This window comes from Salvelinus namaycush, chromosome 7 (assembly GCF_016432855.1).
Source record: "Salvelinus namaycush isolate Seneca chromosome 7, SaNama_1.0, whole genome shotgun sequence".
NCBI classification, from domain to species: domain Eukaryota; kingdom Metazoa; phylum Chordata; class Actinopteri; order Salmoniformes; family Salmonidae; genus Salvelinus; species Salvelinus namaycush.
In genome coordinates this window covers 48,748,841-48,770,115 of record NC_052313.1, presented here as the reverse complement: position 1 = coordinate 48,770,115, position 21,275 = coordinate 48,748,841, and the positions used below count along the sequence as shown (strand labels likewise).

Below are 21,275 nucleotides of genomic sequence, written 5' to 3'. Positions count from 1 at the left end.
CCTACCGATCCTCGACTTCGGCGATGTCATCTACAAAATAGCTTCCAATACTCTACTCAGCAAACTGGATGCAGTTTATCACAGTGCCATCCGTTTTGTTACTAAAGCACCTTATACCACCCACCACTGCGACCTGTATGCTCTAGTCGGCTGGCCCTCGCTGCATGTTCGTCGTCAGACCCACTGGCTCCAGGTCATCTACAAGGCTATGCTAGGTAAAGCGCCGCCTTATCTCAGTTCACTGGTCACGATGGCAACACCCACCCGTAGTACGCGCTCCAGCAGGTGTATCTCACTGATCATCCCTAAAGCCAAAACCTCATTTGGCCACCTTTCCTTCCAGTTCTCTGCTGCCTGCGACTGGAACGAATTGCAAAAATCTCTGAAGTTGGAGACTTTTATCTCCCTCAACAACTTTAAACATCTGCTATCTGAGCAGCTAACCGATCGCTGCAGCTGTACATAGTCCATCGGTTTATAGCCCACCCAATTTACCTACCTCATCCCCATACTGTTTTCATTTATTTACTTTTCTGCTCTTTTGCACACCAGTATCTCTATTTGCACATGATCATCTGATGATTTATCACCCCAGTGTTAATCTGCTAAATTGTAATTATTCGCTCCTATGGCCTATTTATTGCCTACCTCCTCATGCCTTTTGCACACATTGTATATAGATTCTCTTTTTTTCCCTACTATGTTATTGACTTGTTTATTGTTTACTCCATGTGTAACTCTGTGTTGTTGTCTGTTCACACTTCTATGCTTTATCTTGGCCAGGTCGCAGTTGCAAATGAGAACTTGTTCTCAACTAGCCTACCTGGTTAAATAAAGCTAAATAAAAAATAAAAAAAATAAAATAATAGTTCTCTCGCTTCTCCTTGATTTTGGAAGAAATTAATTTGTTCAAAACTGTTGAACTATTTTCTTTCTCACTCTGAGTCAACTACTCACCACAAGTTATGCACTGCAGTGCTAGCTAGCTGTATCTTATGCTTTCAGCACTAGATTTGTTCTCTGATCCTTTGAGGGGACAACATGTCGGTTCATGCTGCAAGAGCATGGAGGATGTCCTCTGGATATTGTCATAATTACTGTGTAAGTCTATGGAAGGGGGTGAGAACCATGAGCCTCCTAGGTTATGTATTAAAGTCAATGTTCCCAGAGGAGGATAGAAATGAGCTGTCCTCCGCCTACACCATGGTGCTACCCTACAGAGTGCTGCTGAGGCTACTGTAGATCTTCCATTGGAAAACAGTGTGTTTTAATTAATTGGTGATGTGAATATATTTAGTTTAGTTTTATCTAAAAAGGACAACTTATGTTTCCCAAAATACATTTTTATTAAATTCACTGAGGATGGTCCTCCCCTTCTTCCTCTGAGGAGCCTCCACTGGTCTTTGCCCAGTGGGATGTGTGGAAAGAATTTCAGTACATCTCAACCTGAAAACACATATTAGAGCTGTACATACAGATGCCAAATGTACAGAACGCACACACTGATGCTCCCAGTGTGGCAAGACATTTCTGCAGCCAGCCAAGTTGAATGAGCACCAGATAGTTCACACGGGAGACGCAATTAACGTGAGACTTGTGGAGCTAATTTCAGCTTTAAGGAAAGCCTTGCAAGACACCATCAAATTCACACAAATAAGAGGCTGTACTGTTGTGAGGTGTGACATGCTAACCTCTCACCATTACCAATAACAGGGGAGGTTAGCATGTCTTGGGGCGTATGATCTTTGACCCTATAACTCATAATTATTCACAATTCATTCAGGATTATCCGTAATCATCAAAACAAATTTTATTGGTCACATATTTAGCAGATGTTATTGCGGGTGTAGCGAAATGCTTGAGTTCCTAGCTCCAACAGTGCAGTAATATCTAACAATTCACAACAATGCACACAAATCTAAAAGTAAAAGAATGGAATTAAGAAATATATAAATATTAGATTGAGCAATGTCGGAGTGGCATTGACTAAAATACATTAGAATAGAACACAGTATATACACTACCGTTCAAACGTTTGGGGCCACTTAGAAATGTCCTTGTTTTTGAAAGAAAAGCAAATTTTTTGCCGATTAAACACAACAAATTAGTCAGAAATACAGTGTAGACATTGTTAATGTTGTAAATGACTATTGTAGCTGGAAACGGCTGATTTTGAATAGAATATCTACATAGGCGTACAGAGTCCCATTATCAGCAACCATCACTCCTGTGTTCCAATGGCACATTGTGTTAGCTAATCCAAGTTTATCATTTTAGAAAGGCTAATTTATCATTAGAAAACACTTTTGCAATTGTGTTAGCACAGCTGAAAACTGTTGTTCTGATTAAAGAAGCAATAAAACTGGCCTTCTTTAGACTAGTTGAGTATCTGAAGCATCAGCATTTGTGGGTTCGATTAGAGGCTCAAAATGGCCAGAAACAAAGAACTTTGAGCCGGCAGCCTTGCGAGGGTTAACACACTTAAATGTCTTACTCATGTCAGCCACAGAGAAGGAGAGCCCGCAGTCCTTGGTAGCGGGCCGCATCGGTGGCACTGTGTTATCCTCAAAGCGGGCAAAGGTGGTGTTTAGCTTGTCCGGAAGCGAGACCTGTCCGAGACGTGGCTGGTTTTCCCTTTGTCATCCGTGATTGTCATTACATCATTTACCATTCAATTCTATTGGACACAAAATAATCTGAAACAACTAAAACGTTGTTGCCTTGCTATGTTGTCGTCTTAGGTCTCTCTTTATGTAGTGTTGTCTCTCGTTGTGATGTGCATTTTGTCCAATATTTATATTTTTTTATCCCAGCCACCGTCCTAGCAGGAGGCCTTTTGCCTTTTGGTAGGCCGTCATTGTAAATAAGAATTTGTTCTTAACTGACTTGCCTAGTTAAATAAAGGTTACATAAAAAATGTCATAAAACAAACTGCAAATCTATCCTACAAGTTTGTAGAGTCACAAGTTTTGATCATTGCGTGCTTGGAATATGGGGCCAAATACAACATTTTAACTACTTTATTTTTAAGTATGTTTAGGGGTGTAAAAAATGTTGACCCCTACCTTTGAGAGAAAGTATTACTTGTTAAACAAAATCTTTCTCTAAGCAATTGTATTAGTATAAAATCATTTCACACTTTTTTTGCATAGAATATAGCTCAGTATTTGAGTTATTTATTTTATACAGTTATTATTACAGACCCCACTGTATGTGTAAAGAATTTATTACAATTATCAACTGAGAATACACAAGCTCTCACACACATGTAATGGTTAACACACTCAAGGAATGAGAAAACCAAAACCTTTCAGCTGTGAGATATGTTTGAAGGGCTTCAGCTCCATCAGTTCTCTAAAAACACATGGATGAATTCACACAGGAAAAACATATACATTTGTTTCACATGCGGAAAAACTTCTCCATAAAGCTACTTCTGAATATCACCAGAAATTACACACTGGAGTGAAGCCCAATGCTTAGGACTGTTGTGGAAAGAGACTTATTACAAATTAATCTCTTAAAATACATGAGCTGATCAATACAGGTGAGAAAACCACACAAGCGGAGTGGCTGTGGGAGACTTTCAACTCATCAGTGATCTCAAAAGGCGAGTCCATGAGAGAAGCCTTTCAGCTGTGATGTCAGCGGGAGAAGATTCAGCCAAGCCATTCATGTCGCAGCCAACATGCAAGTGCACACAGGAGTCAGACCATACTCATGCAAGAGATGTGGAAAAGGCTTTTAGGATTAAAGACACTTAAAAAATTGGGGGGATTTTTTTTTTTTTTTTACTGGCAGTAGCTACCGTTATCATCTGACCGCTCTTTCAGAGGTAAGAAATAAGAGAGTACATGCCAACCTGAATAACATGGACATCTAATAACTGTTCTCCAGTTTGAATACTGACAAATTGTTGTTTTTAGATTTGATTTCCCAAATTATTCAATACATCTTGGCTTGTAAATTATTTATACTCTGATGATCACATTGCTGATATTCACCTTAGTTCTAATAGCCCATATTTACAACAGTTGTAATCTTTGTTTATAGTATTTTGGGTAGTTCAACTGGGCAAATAATTACCCATTTGGTTGTTTGGCCTTATGGAATGCTTTAGGTACAGGGGAGGATTGATAAATACCATTTATGCAGGGTGTAAACTAGGAGAGTGATAAGAAATTTTAAAAACAGTGATTTAAAAAATAAAGTTGACTATTAATTTAAAAAAAAAATGTGTTTGACAAAAGTAAAAAAAAAAAAAAAATCTGCAATAACACAGTGATACTGTTACTATATTGCATTTTTGTGTCTTTGTTGTAGTAGTCCTTTCTTATTGAGTGTCTCTGTGACTTTTCTTTTCAGACTGCAGAATAGAGGTCGTCTCCTCTCCAGAGTGTTGCCTCTTCTGGTGACGTTTTCTGTCGTTAATTTGGGAGAAGCTTTGTCCACAGTCTGAACAGTGGTACGGTTTCTCTCCAGTGTGACTTCTCATGTGTATTGTAAGAGAGTTCTTTTGGAAAAATCTTTTTCCACAGCAGGAGCACTGGAAAGGTCTCTCTTTATTATGCACCCGTCTCACATGAGTCATCACGTCACATGAACGAGAAAAAGTATTTCCACATTCTGAGCAAGGATAGGCTGCTCTTTCTCCAGAGAGTTTGAACTTGTGTGCTTGCTTGTGACACTTAAATGTTTTTTCAAGAGCAAAACTCTTCCCACAATCAGTGCAGTGGTATGGTTTCTCTCCAGTGTGCATTCGCTGGTGCCTTTCCAACTGTTGCATATTTGTAAAACCCTCCCCACAGTCAGTGCAAAGGTATAGTACACTTCCAGTGTGTGTTCTTTGATGTCTTTCAAACTTTGCCTTGTTTAGGAAACACTTTCCACAGTCAGAACAGTGGAGTGCAAGGTCTCCAGTATGTACTGGAAGGTGTGATCTTAGTTTTGCCATGTCAGGAAATCTTTTATCACACCTTGAACAGTGGTAAGGTTTCTTTCCTGCATGAGTGTCTTGTGGAAGGTATGCATTTTCTCCAGCATGTACATACATGTGTGTTTTTAGATCTTCTGGTTTGGAGAAAAGTTCCTCACAAACATTGCAGTGGAAGTATGTCCCTTTCATATGCTTCCGCTGGTGGTGTCTTTTCAAATGATACGATTGAGAATAACTTTTGTCACAGTCAGGGCATTGGTGAGCCTTCACTCCTGTATGTGTTAGCTGGTGTGACTTAAGACGATCTAATCGACCGAAACCTCTGTCGCAATCAGGGCAGTGGTAAGGCTTCTCTCCAGTATGCGTTCGTTGGTGTCTTTTAAGATCCCCCACTTGTCGAAAGCTCTTCCCACAGTCGGAGCACTGGTTTATTTCGGAGCAGTGGTAAGGCTTCTTACCTGTATGAGTTTCTTGCTGAAGGTATGCCTTTTCTCCAGCATGTACATACATGTGTGTTTTTAGATCTTTAGGTCTGGAGAAAAGTTCCTCACAATGATTGCAGTGGAAGTATTTCTCTTTCATATGCTTCCGCTGGTGGTGTCTTTTCAAATGATACGATTGAGAATAACTTTTGTCACAATCAGGGCATTGGTGAGCCTTCACTCCTGTATGTGTTAGTTGGTGTGACTTAAGACGATCTAATCGAGCAAAACTTTGTTCACAATCAGGGCAGTGGTGAGGCTTCTCTCCTGTATGTGTTCGCTGGTGTCTTATAAGATCCCTCACTTTTCTAAAGCTCTTACTGCAGTCGGAGCAGTAGTGAGGCTTCTCTCCTCCAGGACTGAAACCCTCAATCCACTCATCAGTGCCACCAGTATCTTGGGGCTCCTCTCCATTCTCCTGCGTTGGTTGGGGTTGTTGTGGTCTTTCTGAGTTTCGATTATTCTCCGATTGGCACTGGACATTGGCTGGGCATTGATGTTTGCTATGTGAAAGCACACTGTCTACATTTGCCGCACTGCTGGCAGCTTTGAAGTTATTCTCTGGCAGGTCCTGTTCCTTTTCCAAAAGTTCAGTTTGACGAATGCATGTGACAGCTTCATCCAGTGTTATTTCTGGGTCCATTTGTAATTGCTCGGACAGTCTTTTGTCACGTAAGCCCATGACTAGTCTGTCTCTTATCATCTCACTGAGCAGAGCTCCATAACCACAATGTTCTGACAAACAATGAAGTGCAGAGATAAAATCATCAGCTGTCTCTCCTGCTTCTTGTTGTCTTTGGTTGAATTTTGTTCGTTCTAATATTACATTTCTCTTAACTGCCAAATGTCCATCTTGCTGCTCATTATTAGAACTGTGGAAGTGTTCCCGCTCAATCAGGTTGTCATCTTGCAGGTCTTCTGAGGTGTCCATCTCCTCTGCCTGGAAATACATTTAAAATAGCATAATTACTATTAGGCCTATAGTCACTGTTCTCTAAAACAACATTTTGTAATAGGCTATATTATCTATGTTTCATTATGGTTAAAGTCCAAATTGGAATATATAGCATATACAATAAATAGCTAAACAAATGACTTATGTCTATACATCTTTAGAGTAGAAGCTAGGTCTAATCATTTGAAATAGCTAGCAGTATCAACATGACAATGCTGATTTGTTGTTTGTCATTGGGCTTAGAGATCACCATGATATAGCATATTGATTGCATTGGCTTGTGATCTAGGCTAGAGAAGGTTCATTGACAGTAGTAGTAGTGGACCTTTCTATGTAAAAAGCCCATTGATCACTAGCATATGAAGTGTCAAATGAAAGTTAAGAGCCTATAGTTCAGAAATTAAGGCATATCAAATGTTCAACCATTTTCCATCCAAAAAATTTGGAATAAGGAAAGGCTTTGATTTTTGGTGTTGGATTCTAGCTTGGAATATACTTATTACCATACTAGAATGTATTTATTACTTTACATGTATAAGACATTTATATGTTGGGAGTCAATGAAGTGTGAATAGGAACGTTGTGTATGGAAAGTTACAGTGTGAAAAGGGGAAGTGCAGAAAGTTCATATTCAGAAAGTTAATATTCTGTTCAAACTTGTTGCTGAATATGAATATTCCTGAGCAAGGAGGCAAAGACAAACAGTCTTGTTTCAGTTCCTGATAAGGCAGGTCAGTTGCTTTGGAACTAGGACCATGGGGGATGTGGAACTCCACTCGAGATAAGGTCAACAGTTGAAGAGAGAAGACACTGGCTGGGAGGGGGGCCATGGGGGCCCACCCCGAAGACCACCTGATTACAGTCCCCACACACACACACACCTCACTTCCATGAGGATCATAGAATTAGGCAGGCAATGCCAATACCAGTAAGAGGAGCCTACTGTGTTTCTGCCTAAAATAGAAAAATTGTTTATCTTAGACATGCAAGGAGATGACTTGCCTAGTCCGAAGGTATACATATATGCTTGTGTGACCTGTATGTTGTGTCTGCAGCTAAAGCACCCAGAGGGTGGAATAAACTTGGTTTGAGCTTTTTCTAGTCATCCATTTGAGTTTCAGAATTTAACAGTTGATGTTGCTAGTGATTCACCGCGATTTACAGTCGAACTGGAGAGTCCGATTCAGTGGAGCAGGAGCCGACACCAACAACAAGGTAGGCACAGTTCCTACACCTGTTTCCACTCATTCTGACATCTTGTGGAGATGAGAGTCGTAGGCTGAACACATATTATAGGATACGGGCCTAGGAAACCTTTCTTCAGTAGTCCCATTGTGTTACGAACAGTCATAGGGGTAGGGTATGTTCTGCGAGGATAGGTCCAGAGTGGAGTTGGGTCCCTGCGAGATCCGTGGGCGACCCCACGGTGAAGGGTAGATTCCGTGTAGGATAGGTCCCGGGTGGGGTTGGTTCCCTGAGAGATCCGTAAGTGGGACGAAGGTCCCAGGGGGGGTGAAAGCCCCAGCCGTGGTGGCCATAAAGTGTGTGTATGGATAAATTGTCATTCTTGTATACTAGTACAGTAAGATGTAGAGAAGTAGTCCATGTAGGAGGAGAAAAGCACGAAGTGCACACGGTGGAGAATAGCAGATATCTGTGCTTAAAGATGAAACATTGTCAGTGAGTGGGAATGTGGATGGTGATAGAAGGTTGCCTGTAAATTCTGGAGGGCGGCCCCCTCCATGGTGAGTCATCCACAATAGTCTGTGGTGAATTGGACATACAACACAGTGTCGTCCAGCACCAAAACTGTTAGGACGAGTGACAAATAATTAAGCGCCTACACTGTTACTACTCTCCGGGGGAGTGGGCATCACTGCCTTGGGAAAGTCATTAATAGAAGGTGGGTTTTAGAACCGTGGGTACAGAAATCTAAACACCGTTGTGGGTGGCGCGGAGCCAATAATACCTGATATGGTGTCCGGAGGCCAGGAGACTCCCGGAGCAGGAGGGGCGGAAAGGGAGAATGTTACCAAAGCATTAGAAGAGTTGAAAAAGGCATACTAACAGCACCAAGAATCAAATAAGTGGTGAGGAAAGTTAGCCAAAAATCAGGCAAAACTGGTACACATCCCGTCGATGGACAGTTTAAATCCAGCCAAGAGTGTATGGATGCCATCGTATTGTGGAACACTGACATCAAAGAACGGTTCAGACCACAATACACAGGTATCCTAACCATGGCACGTTATCAGCAAAGGATAAAAATGGAAAAAAGGTCGAAAATAAAAACCTGCCAGGTAAAATGGAGCAATAAAAAAAAACTAGGCATATCCGAAGGGCGGGCGCACAGATTAGATGAACAGAAGCAGGAATTGGCTAATGCGTTAGAATAGAGTAAAAAAAAAAAAAAAAAAAAAAAAAAAAAAAATCAGGAATTGGAGGGAGCCCTTGAGGATAGACAAAAGCAAATAAAACAAGTCATGGTTTCGCTTCAATAGTATCAACATACTTGTATATGCCATTGCCACTCCTCCACCGTTCGCCCCAGGCTACAAAGTGAAACAGGTACATCTAGTGTGCCACCGTTATACCCCTCTCTTAAAGGGGAAAAATAGCGGTATGGGTTGCAAGACGCGGAGGACGGGCACATTACGAGCCCGGACATAGTAGTCCTGGATAGTGGATCAGCATGATCCGGGTAATCATAGAGATGTGTGTCCAGTACGAACGCATGCGACCTCGGGTTAAGTATTATACGAGACAAATATTACCAGGGAAGGATAATCCTATCCCAGCTGACGCGCAGCCCCAAGTACAGATCCAAATTCAGCATCACCATCAGCCACTGAGCGTGAGCCAAATGCGTAGTATTATGAAAGAAGCACCAGACCCAGTAAAGGAGGGACACGAATATATCAGTTTCTTGAGGAAACAGGGTAGAATGAGTGACCCAGCGTCCACGAATGACAAAACTGAGGGATTCTTAACAGCAGTTAGGAATATTTTGTTATATAAAGTACCAGTCAAAAGTTGACACACCACTATTATTCTACAATGTAGCAAATAGGGAAAAAAATGTTTAAAAAATAAACTGTAATGAGTAGGTGTCCAAACTTTTGACTGGTACTGTATATCTGGCCTCTGTGCAGTCAATTGTGGTTCAGCAAGATAACGGTTTCTATGTGGAAGGAGATGTAGGAGGCCACGTCTCACACAACTTCCTAGTAGATACCGGCGCTCAAATATCACTGATTCCTCACGATGAGAAATTAGCTAAATTTGCGACGGGGGGGAAAAAGTAGCACATTCAGCGGGGTAAGAGGCGGAATCGAAAGCGATACAACTATTATCCATGTCCTATATCATAGGATCAGTAACAATACCATGCTAATTTTACATGGCAACGGGTGTGGAACCAATGTTGGGGTTGGATAATCTCTGCGAAAAGCTAGGGGAGTGGATTCTCAAAAGATACCAAATTAAAATTGGTACAGACGGTGAAAGCAGAGCAATAGTTGTTTCAGGATCATCCCCTATTAGATTTCGGTCTGATTGAAGGCTGCAAGCCTGTTGTGGTGGAGGTACATCCACTGCCACCGATAAAGCAATATCCTATTAAACCGGAGGCTGAGAAATCGGTGGCAATATTACTAGAGCGAGGCATAGCCGTCATTGTAAATAAGAATTTGTCCTTAACTGACTTGCCTAGTTAGATAAGAAATAGCGGTACGAGGACCAGCCAGATGCAACAGCCCTTTATTTCCAGTAAAGAAAGGACTAAAATTGCATTTTAAAGTGAGTTTTCACAGCATAAACAAACATGCAGTGAAAATCACAACAGTAGTAGCAGATTTGGCAGACCTTTTGGCATCTATTCCCTCAGACTCAGAATGGTACAGCGTAGTGCTGGGTGATATGGCCAAAATACCATGGCACTTTAGAAACCTTTGACGGTATTGGATGGTATTTTATGTTTTTGATTAATAAAAGTGCTAAACTTGCTTTATGAGTAGTACGTGACCCTAGGATGGCAACACATATATTCTAAATGATTTCAAATGGGTCTTTCTCCATTCAGGTTGTTTTACTGTTCAATTCAACATCAACCTAAAATAATTTCCTGCATTTCCATCAATTTCTGCATTTCCTGCACTCATGTGAGATCATTTCCACACTGCCACGATATGGGCAAAAATACTAGGCCTTATTTTTAACCAAATGTTGCAATTGCGATTTAGATAAACACTTGGGTGAACTTTTGGAATCATGGAAATAGAACGTTTATTATAATTATATAGTTAAAATATAAATTATAGTGGGCACTTTGAATACAGTGTTGTTTGACATGACAACGAATGAAAATGCCATGGGCGAGTTCTTGTGACAGGGTAGGAACCAAAGTGATGTTCCGTGTTTGCTTGGGGACCCTATAATCTTTGGCTACATTCAAATCTTTATTCATATAGCCAACATATTCATGCTTTGCCTATTCCTCTTTGATTTATAAGATAATGTTGCATAAACAACATGCTGATTTAGGCCTCCACCAGCACTGGTAACAGGCTGTATTAGCTAGCTACGGTTGTACTTTTATTAGCTAGTTAGCCAGCTAACTAGAGATTAGCATTAGTGGCTGACACGATTTAGCTTAACTTGCTAAGAAAATACTAACTAGCTGTTTGCAGATGTAAGAAACACAAACTGATATTGTAATTATAGACCTCTTGTGGATTTATATTAAGATCAGTGGAAACAACGTTGTTGTCATCAACATTGTTGCATGTGCTGCATTGACCATGCAGACTGAACGAAAGTGTCTTGTGTTCAAGCAACAACAAATGTTCTCCTTGAGTAACAGGGTGGGACTAGGTCTGGGTGGAAAGCAGCATGGAGAGAGAGAGAGAGAGCGGAGAGGGATGAATCAAGTAGGGGAGTAAACTATAAAAATGGACACGGTGTATCAAATTTAACAAACCAAAACATTCAAATACCGTTATAGAAGGTAAAGTAAAAACCCAAATCGATCTGTGCATCAATACTGGTATATAGTAAAATACGGTATACCGCCCAGCCCTAGTACAACGTGCTTGACATGAAAAACTGATTTTGGTCAGTGCAGTTGGCTGTGTAGGAGTCACGACACTGGTCCGGATTTTGATGTCAGAGGGAGCAGTTTATGTGGGCAAGGGCACCAATGGGATTTACAAACAGCCCAACTTTGTAACACACAGCAACAACAACAAAAAATCTTTAAAAAAAAAATAGTGTACATTTGAGGGTTCCGTCTGGTACTGTACATAGATTATTTGTTGTTGGCGTCAAAAGACAAAGAAACTCATATGCAAGACCTTACAACAATAGTAAACTGTTTGGCAGAGCAGGGTCACAAAGCATCATATAAGAAAGCCCAATTGGCAAAACAGGAGGTAACATATCTGGGGGTTTCGATTTCAAAAGGCACAAAGCACATTACACGCGATCGAGTAGAGACAATGAATTCTCTGGACCGACCAAACACTCATAGCACACTCAGGAAAACACTAGGGCTTTTCAATTTTGTGAGACATTTTATTCCGTCATATTCTAAATTCAAAAAGGCATTCGCACATCTGAGCTCTCCTTTTTGTAGGTGCATGGTAACAGTTGAATAAAATTTGAAAAAAAGAAGAAACCCGCACACTGCTCTTGATAGTATCACTGCTCTTTAACCTGTCTGGGAACCCCTCGCCAACAGCCAATGAAATTGCAGGCCGCCAAATTCAAATCAACAGAAATCTCATCATTCAAATTTCTCAAACATACAAGTATTAGACACCATTTTAAAGATAAACTTCTCGTTAATCCAACCACAGTGTCCGATTTCAAAAAAGCTTTTCGGCGAAAGCAGAACATATCATTATGTTAGGTCAGCAACTAGTCACAGAAAGCATACAGCGATTTTCCAACCAAAGAGAGGAGTCACAAAAGCAGAAATAGAGATAAAATTAATCACTAACCTTTGATATTCTTCATCAGATGACACTCCCGGGACAACATGTTACACAATACATGTATGTTTTGTTCGATCAAGTTCATATTTATATCCAAAAACCTCAGTTTACATTTGGCTTTGCCTCCAAAACATCCCGTGAATTTGCACAGAGCCACATCAATTTACAGAAATACTCATAATAAACATTGATAAAAGATACAAGTGTTATTCACAGAATTAAAGATATACTTCTCCTTAATGCAACCCCTGTGTCAGATTTCAAAAAAACTTTACGGAAAAAGCAAACCATGCAATAATCTGAGTACGGCGCTCAGACAACAAATCAAGCCAAACAGATATCCGCCATGTTGGAGTCAACAGAAGTCAGAAATAGCATTATAAATATTCACTTACCTTTGATGATCTTCATCAGAATGCACTCCCCAGGAATCCCAGTTCCATAATAAATGTTTGATTTGTTCGATAAAGTTAATCTTTATGTCCAAATACCTCCTTTTTGTTCGCGCATTTAGCCCAGTAATCCAAATTCATGACACACGATCACTAGGTGCAGACGAAAAGTCAAAAAGTTCCGTTACAGTCCGTAGAAACATGTCAAACGAAGTATAGAATCAATCTTTAGGATGTTTTTAACATAAATCTTCAATAATGTTCCAACCGGAGAATTCCTTTGTCTTCAGAAATGCAATGGAACTCAAGCTAACTCTCACGTGAACGCGCATAGTCAGCTCATGGCACTCTGGGAGAGACCTTACTCAATCCCCTCTCATTCGCCCCCACTTCACAGTAGAAGCATCAAACAAGGTTCTAAAGTGTGTTGACATCTAGTGGAAGCCTTGGGAAGTGCAATATGACCCGATAGACACTGTGTATTCGATAGGCCAAGAGTTGAAAAACTACAAACCTCAGATTCCCCACTTCCTGGTTGGATTTTTCTCAGGTTTTCGCCTGCCATATGAGTTCTGTTATACTCACAGACATCATTCAAACAGTTTTAGAAACTTCAGAATGTTTACTGTCCAAATCTACTCACAATATGCATATATTAGCAACTGGGACTGAGTAGCAGGCAGTTTCCTTTGGGCACGCTTTTCATCCAAACATGAAAATGCTGTCCCCTATCCCAAACAGTTTAACCTCTCTGGCGCAGGCGTTCCGCTAGCGACCCACCTCGACAACATCCGGTGAAATTGCAGAGCGCCAAATTCAAAATACAGATATACTCATAATAAACATTCATAAAAAGATACAAGTGTTATACATCGGCTTAAAGATGAACTTCTTGTTAATCCAGCCGCTGTGTCAGATTTCAAAAAGGCTTAACGGCGAAAGCATACCATGCGATTATCTGATGACAGTGCCCCGCTTACAAAAGCATACAAACATTTTCAAGCCAAGTAGAGGAGTCACGAAAGTCAGAAATAGCGATAAAATTAAATACCTACTTTTGATGAGCTTCATCTGGTTGCAGTCACAAGAGTCCCTGTTACACAATAAATGTTAGTTTTGTTCGATAAAGTTCCTCTTTATGTCCCACAAACTCTGTTTTGTTGGCGCGTTTTGTTCAGTAATCCACTGGCTCAATGGCGGTCACAACATGCAGATGAATACATCCTAATAGTACTGGTAAAGTTCGTCGAAACATGTCAAACGATGTTTATAATTAATCCTCAGGTTGTCTGCTGTCTAAATAATCGATAATATTTCAACCAAACAATAGCGTATTCAATAGAAAGGAAAAAGAACGAAGGGCGCGCAATCGGTCACACACGCAAAGGAGCTCTGCTTCATTCTAGTCCACTGGAAGAATGGTCTCATTCTTCCTCATTTTTCAGAAAACAAGCCTGAAACAATGTCTAAAGACTATTGACATCTAGTGGAAGCCATAGGAACTGCAATCTGGGTCCTAACCAATTAGATACTCTATAGGCATTCAATTGAAAACTACACACATCAAAAATATCCCACTTCCTGGATGGATTTTCCTCAGGTTTTCGCCTGCCATATCAGTTCTGTTATACCCACAGAGAGATTGCCCCGGTGATCCCTCTGGAGAGCCCTGCGGTTGTGGGCGGTGGTGTCAGGAAAACAACCTCTCACTCAACGTCAACAAAACAAAGGAGATGATCGTGGACTTCAGGAAAGAGCGGAGGGAGCACCCCCCCTATCCACATTGACGGGACAGTAGTGGAGAAGGTGGAAAGTTATAAGTTCCTAGGCGTACACATCACGGACAAACTGAAATGATCCACCCACACAGAGTGTGGTGAAGAAGGCGCAACATCGCCTCTTCAACCTCAGGAGGCTGAAGATATTTGACTTGTCACCTAAATCCCACAAACTTTTACAGATGCACAAATGAGAGCATCCTGTCGGGCTGTATCAGCGCCTAGTACGGCAACTGCACCGCCCACAACCGCAGGGCTCTCCAGAGGGATCACCGGGGTAAAATGACCTGCCTCCAGGACACCTACAGCACCCAATGTCACAGCAAGGCCCAAAAGATAAATCACAGCCTACAACCACCCGGGCTACTGCCTGTTCACCCCGCTACCATCCAGAAGGCGAGGTCAGAACAGGTGCATCAAAGCTGTGCCCGAGAGACTGAAAAACAGCTTCTATCTCAAGGCCATCAGACTGTTAAACAGCCATCACTAACAGAGAGGCTGCTGCCTACATAGACTTGAAATCATTGGCCACTCTAACAAATGGATCACTAGTCACTTTATTAACGCAACTTTAATAATGATGTTTACATATCTTGCATTACTCATCCCATATGTATATACTGTATTCTATACCATCTTGCCTATGCCGCTCAGTCATTGCACATCCATATATTTATGTACATATTCTTATTCCATCCCTTTACTTACATTTGTGTGTATTAGGTGGTTGTTGTGGAATTGTTAGATTACTTGTTGATATTGCTACACTGCACAAGCATTTCACTACACTCGAAATAACATCTGCTAACCATGTGTATGTGACCAATAACATTTGATTTGACTTTGATTTGGGAATTGCCATCGCGTAAGAATAGGTTATATTCACCAGTGATGCCCTAAAGGAGTGAAGTGGTCAGGGAAGTTTTAGACACCAGCAGACCACGAGGAATGAATATGGGAACCAAACTATTCTCATGGTCAAGCGTCAGGGGGAAGAGGTATATGAGCAGATGAAGGCATACTTATAAACTTGTTTAGGGGCTGAACTAGTGACAGAGATAGAATTTAATCAGCGCAAATGATATGATGGGGGAGTCACGGGTCAGGTGTTAGTGGCATATTCTGTCAGGACCGATATCAGTGCATTCTATGGAGTCCCCAAAAACCAAGGCATTAATGTTATTGGGAAAGAATAATTGAATGTGACAATGGCAAAGATCTGCATGGCTCATAGATTAAGTTAGTAGGTAATAAAGTCTCTGGGGAATGATACCACTCCTCTTTGTGTAGTGGTACAGGGGAGAGCTCACAGTAAAGGAAAGACAACTAACTGAGCACAATATTGAGACTACTATGAGGATAAGTTGAATGTCATGCATACCAGGACCATTTGTATTTATTATGGGGTCCAGCAAAATTAAGTGTGTTATACCATTTTAAAAACATTACATTCACAACAGATTTCATAACACATTAAGTGTGTGCCCTCAGGCCACTACTCTAAAATACAAAATCCATGTGCACATGTGTGTATAGCGCTCATGTTATCGTGTGTGTGTGTGTGTGTGTGTATGCGCCTGTGTTCATCTCTCTTCACATGGTGGTACAGGGGTTCGTCCTTTAAAAGTTGCAGCGTACTGCATCAAAGCTTGCGTGGTGCCACATAATACTATGGCACGTTATTTAAGTGCCAACCACTGGTACCATTATTACTAGTTAGTACTAGTTTGACCACCATCTTTGAGAAGCATTTGATAGTCTTCAATAGTGGCTTTACTAGAGAATACAATTTTAAAAAATGTAAGTATATGGGAGTGATTTTAAGAAATTTTGCTGAAATCAGTTGATTAATACCCTCTGGGTTTCCGTTAGGATGGAACGGAAAATATGGCGCTGTACAACGTGATGGTCGGGAGTAGGCTACAGTACTGGGCTATTTAGCTAAAGAATCCCTGTGTTGTGCGGGCACGCGGGAGACCGGGGTTCAATTCCCCGACGGGGAGGAAGGAGTAGGCTGTCCTTGTAAATAATAATTTGTTCTTAACTTCTTGTTAATCCAGCCAAGGTGTCAGATTTCAAAAAGGCTTTACGGCGTAAGCATACCATGCGATTATCTGAGGACAGCACCCCATCAAACAAACACATGACAATCATATTTCAACCCGCCAGGCGCGACACAAAACTCAGAAATAATGATATAATTCATGCCTTACCTTTGAAGATCTTCTTCTGTTGGCACTCCAAAATGTCCCATAAACATCACAAATGGTCCTTTTGTTCGATAATGTTCTTTTTTATATCCATAAAAACTCAGTTTAGCTGGCGCGCATCAATCAATAATCCACTCAGTTTCCCTCCGTCAAAATGCATACAAAATGAATCCCATAAACTTTAACAAAAAAGTAAAACAACGTTTATAATCAATCCTTAGGTATCCTAATACGCAAATAAACAATAAAATTTCAGACGGAGAATCGTTATTGTATTTACCGGAGATAAACAACAAAGAACACGCTTTCCTCCACGTGCTTGGAATCACTAAAGCCAAAATGGGAGACACCTAGAAAAACTCAAATTTCTAGGTCATTTTTCTAAAAACCAGCCTGAAACTCTTTCTAAAGACTGTTGACATCTAGTGGAAGCCCTAGGAACTGCAATTTGTGAGGACTTGGGCTTATAATTCAAGTTCAAGGCATTGAAAACAGTGGAAAGCTGAAGAAAAAAGAAATGGGGGATGGTTTGTACTCGGGGTTCGCCTGCCATATCAGTTCTGTTATACTCACAGACATGATTTTAACAGTTTTAGAAACTTTTGAGTGTTTTCTATCTAAATCTACCAATTATATGCATATCCTAGCTTCTGGGCCTGAGAAACAGGCAGTTTACTTTGGGCACGCTTTTCATCTGGACGTGAAAATACTGCCCCCTATACCAAAAAAGTTAAGAGTATTTTCCAGAAAGCAACAATTTGTTTACCTTCATTAGACAACTTTGTTCCAATATTTCTGTAATTCAGTTGATACAGCTGGAGAACTGCAAGGCCATCCCATTTTGCTCCACTTGGGAACCATGACCAATAAACGTTCACATGCTAATAACAGGGTTAATAATATCTGTGAGAATATCCGAGGGTCTTTTATATCATTCTAAATTAATAATCGCTTTGTTTAAAAAATTTGATTTGAGATTATTTTGTTTTCAAATAACGTAAAATGAGTTAGAAAAAGGCTATTCTTGAACATGGGGTGAGACATTGTTACTCATTTTTAAATAAAGCCAGTTTGTTATTTAGAATGATTTATTTATGTTTTTTAGAGGGAGAAAAACCAAAAACCTTCAGTCATCTCATGGGTCTCCCAGTTGAGGCCGGCACGGGTATTGAACCAACATCTGTAGCAACACAGCTTGCACTGCTATGCAGTGTCTTAGACCGTTGCGCCACTCAGGTATTGTACAACATGACCGGTCGGGAGTGCCCTACAGTAAGAGCAAAATAATCCTAACAAAATAAAACCTTAGTGTAACAACAGTTTTAGTCGTGCACAATTATCAGTTTCTATTTAGGTTTATGTCACCCATGCATTGTCAGACACAGTAGGACCCAAAAGCATAATCAGTGCTCTAACTCCCCCTTGCGCTGGTCTGGAGCAATGAAGTGGTGATGCAGGGTACCGTACTAAACCACAAATTACCACAAAGTACCGCAGCATAATCGCAAAACTTTTAGTGGAGCAACCACTGTAGTAGCAGGGATAATGTTGTCATTTCAGACGCTATTATCAACTTTTAGTGAGGGTTTCATCGAGGAAGGCAAATTTTTGAAGACTAGCCACAGATCCCTGCATACAGGAAGCCACCTCACAAGAAGGGAAGTTATCTGTGTTAGTAGCAACGCATCTCCTGCAGGGTGTGATTAAGAAACATGTCACTCAGAGTTTTGTACAGTTGGACACTCTCCCAACACCACTTATCTTTCCACCATTCCAAACAGCCAGGCATGGGAACACCTCCTGTAAACCTGTAGCTTGAGGGGAATGTCTGGGTACAAGCATGAGGAGGTGTATAAAGCCTTCATTTTTGTAGTCCCAAGCAGAACAGTTTCCCGAAGGTATAGGCCCAGGCTATGGGAGAGTGGGAAACGTCATGTAATCTAACGTCGGTTTTTGCCATATATGATTATGCATAGCTTAATGCATTACTAATGCAGCTCATTGTGTGTTTTCTTTTCAGGTCTTTTGCCATCACTCTCTTAGGAACCCAAAGGAAGAAGAGAAATCAAAACCTCCAATAGGAGGGGTAGTGGCAGATAGGGGGGAAGTAAGAGTGTGATTAGAATTTTGAGGCCAGGGCTTTATGCCATGAAATCAGATTATATAACCAGAGGCCATAAATCTGAGGTGTGAACATATAAAACAAATGTGGGAATAAGAATGTTTTATTTTATGTTCATTTATAAGTAATGTCAACGTTTATATAAAATGTTAAACAGTATGGAGATACTATTCAAAAAGGAGAGACTGTTGGATTCGAACTTGGATTCGAATATGTTGGGAGTCAATGAAGTGTGAATAGGAACGTTGTGTATGGAAAGTTACAGTGTGAAAAGGGGAAGTGCAGAAAGTTCATATTCAGAAAGTTAATATTCTGTTCAAACTTGTTGCTGAATATGAATATTCCTGAGCAAGGAGGCAAAGACAAACAGTCTTGTTTCAGTTCCTGATAAGGCAGGTCAGTTGCTTTGGAACTAGGACCATGGGGGATGTGGAACTCCACTCGAGATAAGTTCAAAAGTTGAAGAGAGAAGACACTGGCTGGGAGGGGGGCCACGGGGGCCCACCCCAAAGACCACCTGATTACAGTCCTATCTCACATACACACACTTCCACACCCATGAGGATCATAGGCAAGCCATGACAATACCAGTAAGAGGAATCTACTGTGTTTCTGCCTAACAGAGAAGGATTGTTTATCTTACGACATGCAAGGAGAAGACTTGCCTAGTCGGAAGGTATAAATATATGCTTGTGTGACCTGTATGTTGCATCTGCAGCTAAAGCACCCAGAGAGTGGAATAAACTTGGTTTGAGCTTTTTCTAGTTGTCCATTTTAGTTTCTACTCTGTTTGTTCAGACACTGGTCAAACAGATGGAAAAAGGGTCTTAGAAAACATCTAGCAGAAAGTCATCAAATGTATTAGAAATACATAAAAACACAATCATGTGTAAAGACACCTGCCAACTAATATCAACATTTAAATGTAGTTTTGCAGAAATGATTTGCCTTCTGTAAATGCAAGTAAGTCTGTCACCAAAAACCCACATATCTTTAAGATATTTTCTAAGCTCACAGAAGTAAAGCTAGACCTACTTTCTCTTTCTGTCAGGTAGTTGTCAAAGCAAGATTGTGATGTCTGGACAACCCCTCCCTCTCCCTGTCTCTCTCTCCAGATAATGTTAACTACCCCTGCATTTACTGACACCTACAGATTACCCCCCTCTCTTTCCATTTACTGTAATCAGCATCCTCACCCACTGAGCACCAACAGACCCTGGACTTGAGATTTGGTCAGTCCAAATCTGAACTAATCAGATGTCTGTTTCACAGGTTTGGACAGTACAGTAAAATAAAAGTAGGGCAGAGTATAGTCGGGTACAATAGAGTACTGTACAGTAGAGTTTAGTACACTAAAGTTCAGTATAATTTACGGTGTACTCTCCTGAACTATACTGTACTCTACACTACTGTACTGTACTTTAATGTCCAAACTTGTGAAACATAGATGTTTATGATAAGTCCAGACCAACCAAACGTGGTCTTGTTTGGGGACGGAACTCAGAATAATAGCCAGTGTGTAGAATATCCAAACATGCAAAGGAAGAAATTAAATTTTTCTACCTTTTGTGTACTCAGGATGCATCAACATGAAGAGAATGACATTCATAATTATGGATTTCTGTATAGTACAGATCAGGGATGTCATTCTGTTACCATCATTATGTTACTGGGTGTTAATCCAATTCACTTACTGTAGTTCAATAAGCGAAATATATATATATATATATATATTAGAAAACGTGGTCACAAACTGATGGAGATTATACTGTCATTCTGTTAACAAACGTTATCTGTAGTGTTCCGAGTAAATGTGTTTTTGTAAAATCTTCAGTGGAAATTGTTAAAAGTAGTTATTGTGCAAAGAGTTGTATGGTTTGTTTAACTTTGCAATCGATGGTTTTTGTTTGGCATACTTTTGAAGTGAAAAATTGGAGTCTCAGCGTCATTATGTTACCTTTGAATTGCCCGGCTCCTCTTCATCTCGGGTCTCCTGCATTGTTTGGGGCAGTCCTGCGTTCTCAAGTTCCGCCATTTTCTATGGTGTGTTTTGTATCCAAACAGAAGGGTTGCGGGTAAAACCAGAGGCTGCAAACCAACCAAGTCTGCTGTTCTATTCTATACACAATATTTTTGTCTGCTTTTGCAGGTAGCAAATTGAAGCTTTTGGTTAGAATTGATTCAAAGTGGGAGAAAAAAATTCTCACACGACCGTTGTTGTGCTGCTGCACGTCTATCCACTGTCTGGTATTCCTCTCTCACGTCAGAACGTGTTACGGTTAAAAAAGAACAAGAAAACGCAGCAAGCCTAACTACCGACTGAGAACAAAGTGTCGTAAAATGCTTGCATACGTTTCACTTTACGTCTGAATGCAGAGTATTGATTTTCTAAAACCAGATGCGAAAC

At 40.6% G+C, this 21,275-nt stretch overlaps 1 protein-coding gene across 1 annotated transcript; it reads right to left on the bottom strand.

Moving 5' to 3' along the window:
- Window positions 1-2,579: 2,579 nt before the first annotated feature.
- Window positions 2,580-21,150, bottom strand: LOC120051346 (zinc finger protein 436-like). The gene is made up of 2 exons (XM_038998170.1): window positions 20,826-21,150; window positions 2,580-6,358 (listed from the first exon to the last, which is right to left on the bottom strand). Exons 1-2 carry the CDS (start codon window positions 20,901-20,903, stop codon window positions 4,334-4,336), a joined length of 2,103 nt encoding a protein of 700 aa, XP_038854098.1. The 5' UTR covers window positions 20,904-21,150; the 3' UTR covers window positions 2,580-4,333.
- Window positions 21,151-21,275: the final 125 nt, after the last annotated feature.

Bases quoted from the DNA above. Each gene is read 5' to 3' on its own strand.
- LOC120051346 (XM_038998170.1), bottom strand. From the start codon at position 20,903: ATGGCGGAACTTGAGAACGCAGGACTGCCCCAAACAATGCAGGAGACC. The intron at 6,359-20,825 runs GTAACATAATGA...ATGTATTTCCAG, and splicing joins AGGAGCCGGGCAATTCAAAG to GCAGAGGAGATGGACACCTC.